Source organism: Hippichthys cyanospilos, chromosome 14 (assembly GCF_059441005.1).
Source record: "Hippichthys cyanospilos isolate Australia breed blue-spotted pipefish chromosome 14, RoL_Hcya_1.0, whole genome shotgun sequence".
NCBI lineage: Eukaryota > Metazoa > Chordata > Actinopteri > Syngnathiformes > Syngnathidae > Hippichthys > Hippichthys cyanospilos.
Genome location: NC_142382.1, coordinates 11,114,574 through 11,124,821, shown reverse-complemented (window position 1 = coordinate 11,124,821; position 10,248 = coordinate 11,114,574). Strand labels below are relative to the sequence as shown.

The 10,248-nt window shown below is 39.4% G+C and overlaps 1 protein-coding gene across 1 annotated transcript; it reads left to right on the top strand.

Annotated features, from left to right (window-relative positions):
- The first annotated feature begins 211 nt into the window (after positions 1-211).
- On the top strand, positions 212-10,084 carry plk4 (polo-like kinase 4 (Drosophila)). The gene is made up of 15 exons (XM_088433345.1): positions 212-370; positions 1,829-1,924; positions 2,126-2,221; positions 2,550-2,664; positions 4,067-5,039; positions 5,118-5,209; positions 6,159-6,505; positions 6,580-6,684; positions 7,006-7,108; positions 7,175-7,324; positions 7,649-7,874; positions 8,867-8,969; positions 9,065-9,202; positions 9,276-9,382; positions 9,739-10,084. The coding sequence occupies exons 1-15, from the start codon at positions 341-343 to the stop codon at positions 9,848-9,850; spliced, it is 2,793 nt and encodes a 930-aa protein (XP_088289471.1). The 5' UTR covers positions 212-340; the 3' UTR covers positions 9,851-10,084.
- The last annotated feature ends 164 nt before the right edge of the window (positions 10,085-10,248 follow it).

Genomic DNA, 10,248 nt, shown 5'->3' with positions numbered 1-10,248 from the left:
TCCGGCTGAATTTAAACAGCATTTTTCAGTCCCGGCAAATGCACCCATAGCAACGAAGCAAACGCTACTATTAATATATATTTATTATTATTAAACAGCAATATTCGACTGTTTGTCTACTTTAGGGGCGCGGTCACCCTACGTCGTTCATTGACGTAGGGTGACGTAACACGCAGGCTTAAGGGCGCATATTTTCAAAAATGGAGGCGCTGGCAGCGTTTTGGAGGGGAAAACAACAACATCGAGCGTATACCCCCTGAGAAACACTTGGCCTGAGATCGATGAATGGATTATTTCAGCACATTTTCTACATGTATCGGCAACGAAGAAAGTACTCAAGATGAGCGTTTCAATCGGCAATAGTATTGATGTAAGTGTTCCGCTAGCATGGAGGCTATAGCTAGAGCGGGCGTGTAGTACAATAGCCGAAATGTTTTTGTTGCTACTTTGTTGTTTATCGTGTCAAAATATTTTTTCTAAAATGAGTTTTGTGCTAACACTAACATTTTGCCTGTCTAAATTGAGATTGAAGGCATGTTTTTATTTTTTTTACTTCGGTTTTCAATGTACGCAGCACCATCCAAGTGCCTGTTTCTTAGATCTCAAATTATTTAGCAAATAGTCTTTCGTCATAAGTCTAAACATAAAATGAAATTAGATTGCTTTGTAATGCTTCCTAGCATGTGTTATTGTTAAGAATTTTTATGCGTACACAGATATTATTTTTTAAAGTTATGCGTGTTGTTATATTTAATGCCGAATGTAGCCTCGATTTACTTGTACAAAAGTAGCAGCTGGTGTCACAGTGTGTTGTTATACACGCAAATATAGCATTCCTATTTAGTACCTGATAAATATTATTTGTTTAAAAATATTTCTGAACTTTTGTGCGTAAATGCTGAAATTGGTTAGCCAAAATGGCTACTGTTTACATACAAAAGGAAAACAATACAGTTATGTTGGCGTTTGCTGTACATTGGGGGGAAGGGGGTGGGGTATATATAGTTTTCTTAATATTACGGTTGTGGTGATTCTGATTAGCTTTGTTGTTGCACGAGTCTGTGTTGTGTTGCCTACCCCTCCTTCTCGCTGCTGGGAAACGGCTCATCCAAGTGGCTTGGGTCGCGGGAAGTGAGCCGGGCTAATTGCAGGTTGTGGTTGGCCATCTGACGGCGTCAGGTGTTCATGGCTTGTGCGGCCGTTAAGCATTTGGCTCGGCTGTCAAGTGTTGGGGTCTGGGTTCGTCCTGAGATTGCTGCAATTGTGCAGCGGAGCCAGCATGTACCACCACAGGGTACTCGATTACTTCCATACTCCTACTCACAGCTGCAGTGAAGAAGAAGAGGAAAAATTGTGTTTTACTCGGGAGCGCAATATTGAGGTATTTGAGGTTTTTTGGACTAATGTGAAAGTGCAATACTATTGTGCTGATAGCCATAGTTTTGTATGCTGCGTTATTGGGGGCAGCACTGTGGTAATGGTTGGCACATTTTCCTAACCACTTCCGAGATTCCAGTTTTGAATTCTGGCATCTTCCAATTTGTAGTTTTCATGTTCTTCCCGTGCCTTGTTGGAGTTTCTTCAGTGTACCACTCACTGTATTCCAAGGACATGCCTTTTTATGTGATTAGATTTGTTCATGCAGTAGTTGTGTCGGTGGGAATGTTTTTTTTTCTACATGTACAGTATATCCCAAGTCTCATCCAAAATAGTTTTAATAGTCTGGAAGTCGTTCATGGCCCTAATGATAATCAGAAAATAGACATATAAAGATGTGCCCAGTAAATAATCATTTACCATTTTTCTCCCATATTTGTTTTCTATTAAGGATTTTCAAGTCCTCACCCTCCTTGGGAAAGGCTCCTTTGCCTGCGTTTACCGGGCAAAATCTATCATGACGAGTGTGGAGGTTGCCATCAAAATGGTAAGAACAAACTGTTTAATGATAGATAATTGGTGTTACCTGTAATTGAAAGTCTAGCCCACAATAACCAACGCCCTCACAGATGTCATCAGTGACTGTTGAAGTACAATTAGGGCAACTTCGCCCCTTGAACTTTATTGTTGTTACGCATGATTGTCGTTAGGTACCACTTACGTCACCTCCTTCTGTCTCTGTTTTCAGATTGACAAGAAAATGATGCGCAAAGCTGGGATGGTTCAGCGTGTGACAAACGAAGTAGAAATTCACTGCCGCTTAAAGCATCCTTCGATACTTGAGGTAGACACATGCTCTCACGCTTTCCCTTTTTGTTAGGGTTGCCATGGCGACATCAAGCAGGTTGTCCTGTGTAGTGTTTAATACTTAACTAGTGTTATCTTCTTTTCAACATTTTTATTTCAAGGATATTTCTATGTTTTTTTTTAACTACAGAAATACAAAAACGTCACAATAAAAACAAGAAATGCTGTCAATGTTAATTTGTAGGTTTTATCAGTTGTATTTGTTGTAGTGGCTTTACTGTACATCCTATCGTTCTCATTTTGGTTTTCATTGATTGTGTTTTCCTGTTTTTTTACTTTTCTCAAAACATGTCCTGTTTTTTCAGCTATACAACTACTTTGAAGACAATAACTATGTGTACCTGGTGTTGGAGATGTGTCATAATGGCGAGATGGGTCGCTACCTGAAAGGCCGCAAAAGACCATTTTCTGAGGATGAAGGTCAGAATTTTTATTTATTTTTTTAATAAAAACCAAAATCGTATTCATTTATATAGGACAGCTGCTATGTTTATAACATATTCTTGGATAACTCTTAAGAGCAATGAACTAATTTCACATTGTGCATGAGCAATCCATCTATTTGTTTATTTTTGAAGTATTTTTCAGACAAATATTGTTTGGGGTACAACAAACGATTATTTTAAAATCAGATTATTTTAATAATCATTTTTATTATTTTATTAAAAACAAGACTGTTTCAAACTGACAGTGTAGAAATTTCACAAATGTAAATTATTATGATTTAGTTACTAGATTGGTATCAAAGTAGGTAAATATTTTGGTTGTTGTTTTCCAAAGTCAAAGCAAATGTTTTATTTTGATTCAACAAAAAAATGATCAGTCTGCTTTAATGGGGGAAGGGTTTAGAGTTTTTTAAAGTGAAGATAGTATCTAAATGACTCGATTATCAAAAATAATTTAGAATATTGTGATAAACAATTACTTGTCAGTTAGTCATTGCAGTTCTAAATATTATTGAAATTTTGACTTCATTACTCTGTTCGGAAATGGAGCTCAAAAATAGTATCCGTGGACCCTTTGGAACGGTTACAGTAAAACTCCAGTGCAGCTTAACCTGCATGTGCAAAAATACCTCCTAGTGTGAATATATCTTTCTGCTTTGAAACCTTTCCCTTTTTATTACTTTCATAAAACAAGGAAAAATGCTTGACGGGCCGGAACGCATTTTGCAACGCTTTACACACATTGCAGCTTTCCCCCCCAGTCAGACGATATTATAAAATAATTATAAAATATAAAATAATTACTGTCGATGTGGCTCTTTCTTTCTTTCTTTCTTTCTTTCTTTCTTTCTTTCTTTCTTTCTTTCTTTCTTTCTTTCTTTCTTTCTTTCTTTCTTTCTTTCTTTCTTTCTTTCTTTCTTTCTTTCTTTCTTTCTTTGTAGTGGGCTAGTTGGATGGTTTTCTTTTTAACTTCAGTCATATTGTAGATTGCTCTACATGTTTTTTTATGTTTACATCTGAGATTTGCTCTAGTGAAAAGTTCCCTGTTGTGAAAAATTTCCTCCTGCAAACATGATTTAGTTGTAGAGCAGTTCTGCTGTTGTTGCATTTGTGGGAAATAAATCAAGGGGAAGGAGGCCTTAAAAAAATCTCATAATAAATTGTAGTTGCATTATTGAAGAATATTGCAATTAGCGGTAGATTAGTGTTCAAAATGACCCCTACCGACCTCAGACATTTTCTTAGGAGACTATGGATTAAGAAAACGAAAACAAAACAGTACTGTCTAAAGAACAACAACAAATAAGTTTGTAAACATAATTGATACCGCCTACTCAGATTACCACTTCAATTGTTTCCTGGCTGCCTGTCCACAGCAAGACACTTCATGCATCAGATAGTCGACGGGATGCTCTACTTGCATACCCACGGCATCTTGCATCGGGATCTGACCTTGGCCAATCTGCTGCTCACCAGCAACATGAACGTTAAGATTGCAGACTTTGGCCTGGCCACCCAGCTCAAACTCCCCAATGAGAAGCACTTCACCATGTGCGGGACACCCAACTACATTTCTCCCGAAGTGGCCACTCACAGCGCTCACGGCCCGGAGTCGGACGTCTGGTCCCTGGGCTGCATGTTCTACGCCTTCCTCATGGGCCGCCCCCCGTTTGACACGAACACAGTGAGGAACACGCTTTCCAAAGTGGTGCTGGGCAATTATGAAATGCCCAGCCACATTTCTCCGCAAGCCCAGAGTCTGATCCGTCAGCTGCTGCAAAGGGATCCTGCCCATCGGCCCAGCTTGTCAGCGGTGCTGGACCATCCTTTCATGACTCAGAAACTGCCAGGCAGGACTAATGAGCTGGGTCAAGTGTCCAACGGCTCCATGGACAGCGGTATCGCCACAATCTCCACCGGCTGTGCCTCCTCCACATCTGGCAGCGGTGGCAGCCGCCCTCAGAGGAGGACGAGGCATGTCGTTAGCTCTGTCCTGCCCAACCGAGTGGCAGCTGGTCCCGGTCTTCCGCCCCATCTTAGTCAGCCTTCTTTTGAGGATGGAGACCAGTGGGAGCAGCAGCCACTGGACAGGTTTCACAACCAAGGCAGGGGCAGGCCTACTCAAGGAGGACCGATTGACCTGCCCCACTCCCACTATACACGCAGAGCCCGCTCCTCAGATCGCCCCGTCGCACTGATCCAAGAGCCCGGTCAGGCTGACCAGGGCCGATGTCACTCAGAAGAATTACTGACAGGCATTGGAAGACCTCTCTTCCCCTCGTCGTCTACTCCTCATCCATTCTCTGAGCATGCGCATATAGATTCGCCTCCTGTCAAGCAGTCTGCAAAGTAAGCACTCCGTTTTTAGACCAATTCTCATTGACTATAAGTGCACTGTTTATTCATTGGACTCCTTTTGTGTTACAGCACAGGGTACTTGTTCTCCAAGCAAATGGCACATCCACCAAACTATCAATATCAGGACATTGAGGGAGTTGCTAACTGGCTCAATAATGATGGTAATCTCTTCTTTCCAATCATTTTGTACCAACGTGATGGATGGAGTTGATATGGATAGATGGATAGATAGATAAATAGGTGCTCTATATTTATTCGTTTTTATTAAGGAGACCTGCGGCAACATCGAAAAGATTGTCGTAACATTATGGAAAAAAAAAAATACTGAAAATGGAATCAAATTGCTATGTGGAAAAAAGTCCTGGTTTTATGACAAAAAGAATATAACTACAAATAAAATAGTCATTATTGTTGCCCTAGCATGATTGCTTTAGTCATTTTGGTATATGTTGGGAAAACAAGCAAAAACTCAAAAACCAAATAAGAAGAATCCAGTTGCCTTGATTCAAACTTTGTGCATTAAATTGACCTGGATGAATGAGAATCTATTGTAAACACACCAAAACAAACAAACCAAAAAATTTTTAGCAGGGTTTTTTTTTTACATATATTTTGTCACAGTTATTTTAAAAAATGAGCAATTATGCTAATAGTTTGACTATCTGAAAGTTGTAAATTCAAATGAAAGTAATGAAAAATTGTTGTAGTACTAAGAAAGCCCCGATTGCAAAAAATGAATAGTCATATTGTGAATAACATTAATGTCTAATTTTATCAGAGTAAAGTTATAATCTTCAAAAATGTCATACAGCAATTGTTCTACCAGAATGAAGTCCTAACATATTGCGAAGATGGGTTGTAATATTACAAGAATAAAATGGTAATTTTACCAGAATAGCCCATGAATACAGTTGTGTAAGAAATTGTTTAGTGTAGTGGGGAAAAAAAAGAAAAAACAGAACTGAAGTGTTTAAGAAAAGAGTCATAACATTAATCAAATAACAAATATGGAACACTGAGACCAATTACAACTTTTTTACATTCTATATAGCATATTTACATATGTATTGTTTTTCTATTTCTGTATTTTTAATCTTTTTGTATTGTCAGGTTGTGGTCTGAGGCCCACCGACAAAAGCACTCACAGCAGCGGCCTCAGTTATCACAGCGACAGAGGACACGGCTCGTGGACAGAAACACCCGTAAACCCAGCAGTTGAACACCATCACAGCTTGCTTCGCACTCAGCCCTCCGACCTGGACGTGTACCAGAGAGAGAATATATCCGGAACCCACCTCCAGCCTCCTCATTGCCCGTCCTCCTCATCCGGCTCTTCCTCACTGCTGCCCTCAGCCCAAGCCGGCCATGGCAAGGAGAAGAAGACGCTGAGAGACCTCGTCCCGCCTCTGAACACCTCCAGACTGAAGCCCATCAGACAGAAAACCAAAACTACTGTCGTACGTGCTCTCCGACATCTTGATGTCACTTGAGTTGTGTTTGCATATTGAAAGGAAGAATATACTTTTCACAGGTGAGCATCCTCAATAATGGTGATGTGTGCATGGAGCTCTTAAAGTGCCAAAATGGACAAGAGAGGGTCAAGGAAGTCCTTCAAATTAATTCTGATGGTTCAGTGGTAAGCTCTTCATATCGCAATGTTTTTGTGATTAAATTGTTGTAATGCAATCTTTCCAAAACTTTAATCTGCAATTCTCAATAATCTAATATGTGCATCCTTAAAAATGAGATTTTTTTTTTTTTTTGTATTTATACACCACATATTAGCTGGTTATTACTATATAGGGGCTGGAGGAAAAAAAATACATCGCTATCGAAAGCAGGTCGACAGAGAATCACAATGGATTAGTATCCTCTACTGGTTGAAATTATTACTGCAGTCAAAAAAAAAGTTCTTTTTACCAACCCTAATGTGGTTATAATATGTTATTTGTTGCAGGTGACAATATACAAGCCCAATGGTGGTAAAGGCTTTCCTGTGCTGGACTACCCACCCGCTCCCCCAAAAGACATCCTCATTTGCAGCTACGAGAATCTTCCAGGTGTGAACATACTGCATTGCAAGTTCATGTTGAACAATTAATCATGTCCACGCCTTTTTGTGTTAGAAAAATACTGGAAGAAGTACCAGTATGCCTCCAAGTTTGTCCAGCTGGTCAAGTCCAAGACCCCTAAAGTGACCCTTTACACCAAGTTTGCGAAAGTCATGTTGATGGAGAATTTCCCCAACGCTGACCTTGAGGTCTGCTTCTATGATGGTGAGCCGCCACTCTACTCTCACTCAATACTCTGTCAGAAATTATTTATTGTATATATTCTGTCATGGTGTATTAATGCTGGGAGACACCCTGTAAGTGAAAAACTTACTTCTTCTCACTTGCTGTTCTTATGTTTCCATTTGCACTTTTATTGTCTTGTACTGCACTTTGGTTGACTACGGTCTTTTTAAATGTGCTTGATAAATATCTTTGACTTGACTTAAAGCCAGAGGTGACCCAAAATGATGTGCATTTTATATACTGGAAAAACCTTGAGTGGCATGTATTTCTCTGGTGGCATCCTTTCACCGTCGCGCTTTACAGGGGCAAAGTGTCACAAGACGTCGCAGCTGCTGCACGTGGTGGAGAAGAGCGGCAAGTCGTACACTGTGAAGGGCGAAGTGGGCCTCAATGCCTTGAGCGCTGAGAGCCAAAACTACGCCAAGCTGACGGACGAGGGTCACCAGCTGTGTCTGGCGCTGCACGCCGCCATCAAGATGCAGGAAAATATCACACACAAAGACTTCTTCTTCCCCATCGTCATTGGAAGGTAAACAGTACACCCTACACTCATTCGTAGCAGCTACAGTACTTACTATACAGTATATGTAAAATATTCATTTGCGAGATCACCCTTGATTTTTCAGTATCCTGTTCATTTGAAATGACTTTTAAATCTCTTCTTCGACATTTCATGGTCATGCCATCACCACCACAAATGTGACTTCTGTAATGGTCTTCTGCAGGCACTTTAATTTGTTAGTGTTTTATATGTACATTTATGATCATGCTTTAGACAAATATGATATGACAAGTGTTTTGTGTGACAGAATTTAAAAACAAAACAAAGCAAAATTCATCTTTATGACTAGTATTATAGGTGTACGGGCTGATCATTTGGAAAAAAATAGTCTTAATGCCGTATTGTTCATGGACTGTTTTGAAGATATCAAGTCCCTTTCTTCACATGGTTTTATTAAAAAAAATGTTTTTTGAATGCCTCAGTAGACATGCTCATGAAAAAAATAGTCATTAAAAGAATTGTATGTGGTCATTTTAATGCCTTTTTATTCATAGTCTTTTATTAGTTTAAATGAAAAGGCCTTTCCATACATCAGCGTGTATTTATTTATTTGTTTTTTTAGACACCTTACCACCCTATTCACTGATTTTTAAAAAGCTTACCTTTGAAAATAAACCGCTGGCGCCATACCACACAGTAATTTTTTTTAACACCTGGTGGATTTCTTTTAAAGAAATGATATCTTAAACTTTTTTTCTTTTACAAAAGCTTTACGATACATGGTATTTAAAAAAGCCTTACAATACATGGTCTATTTTATAAATACCTTACTAAACATGGTCTCATAAAAAAAACATACCTTTTTTTTTTTAAAAGACTTACTATACATACTGAGTTTTTTATGAATACAGGTACTTTAATATGGTTTGTTTTTAAATGCCAATACACCCAAGTTCTTAAAAAGAAAAGGCACTAGAGTATCCACATGCATTTGTTTCTTTAATATTGCTCATTTTTAGGAGGCCCGTCAACGCTGGCTCTCCGTTTTCGCCATCACTTCCCTCCCAGCCTGCCCCTTGTGCAAAAGTTTCACCTCCCCAGCCTCCACACATCACTCCTTCGGTGAGTCTGCGGCAGTGTGGATAGCCCAGTACACATTTGCTTTAAAGATATCTATTTTTAATTTGAGACTCATCCTTATTTGTGTGTTTGTGTAGATGATCTCCTACAATGGCTCTGATTTCACCTCGGCTAGCCAGTGTGAAAAAAGTTCCTCTGGATGTCACAGTGACCCGCAGAACACCGGCAAAGTGGTCAAGCGCATTTTTGTGCCCAACGTGGGCTGGGCCTCACAGGTAAATTCTCCTCTCGAGGCGTTCGAATGGCTGATGCGTCAGCTCATCCGAATGCTTTGTGTTATCTCCTCAGCTGACCAGCGGCGAAGTGTCGGTGCTGTTCAATGATGGCACCCAGCTGTTGGGCCAGTCCGGAATTTCTTGCTTTAAGCACACCTCTGTTGACGGACATGTCATCAGGTGACAAACAACATTTCACTACTTTCACCAATACCTAATACAGTGAATCCCTGCAGGGAATAACGTATCCACTCAGCAAATACTGTATGTGCATTCAAAAAACGGGGATTTTAAAAGTGTATAGATGACACTAGAGGGCGGCAAAGAACTTCAAATAGTATTTCACTGACGCATAAACATTGTCCTTCTCCATTTACACTTTTGTAAACCCATGTCCCTTAAGTATATTTATGTCATTTTTTTATGTTTTTTATATTGTTGGAGCAATGTAATTAATTTTTATTGAGATGTACTTGTACAAGATACAAAAGTATAAAGTAAAATGACTCAATTGCATTTTTATGTTGATTTTATAGGATCAAAGCAAACGACAAGCTATCTGAGATCATCAAGGAGAAGGTGCAGTGCTTCTCCAGCATCCTCAGGCTATTAGAGAACCGAGCAGCTTGCCAACAACAAGCACATTAGCATTGACTTCTTCCCTCTCTTGTAAATATCTATGTGTTTGTTTGTTAGATGCCTTTTTTGTTTTTTTTTTTTAACTTGTACAGAGGAATATGAAAATATTTAATTCTTATAAGCGGATTATTTTGTAAAGCACCACTGTGTTACAGATATCTACTAGCAGTTTGTATTGTGAAATGTGGCATTCATCAAGCGGGGGCCAATAAATTTCTGGAGGCTTGGTTATCAAATACTGTACTGCGCTGCACTTCTCTTTGTACCCCATGGAAGGACATTAAAAAAAATGAAGATTCTGCATGATCCACAAACAACAGCAAGTAAGATACTGAGGTGTATTTTAGGAGGAGCAGGGGGACGCTTACTAGACATTGCTGTACATTTGTACATGGTTGTTTTGTTTC

Bases quoted from the DNA above. Each gene is read 5' to 3' on its own strand.
- plk4 (XM_088433345.1), top strand. From the start codon at position 341: ATGAGCGTTTCAATCGGCAATAGTATTGAT. The intron at 6,685-7,005 runs GTAAGCTCTTCA...TATTTGTTGCAG, and splicing joins TTAATTCTGATGGTTCAGTG to GTGACAATATACAAGCCCAA. The intron at 9,203-9,275 runs GTAAATTCTCCT...TTATCTCCTCAG, and splicing joins ACGTGGGCTGGGCCTCACAG to CTGACCAGCGGCGAAGTGTC.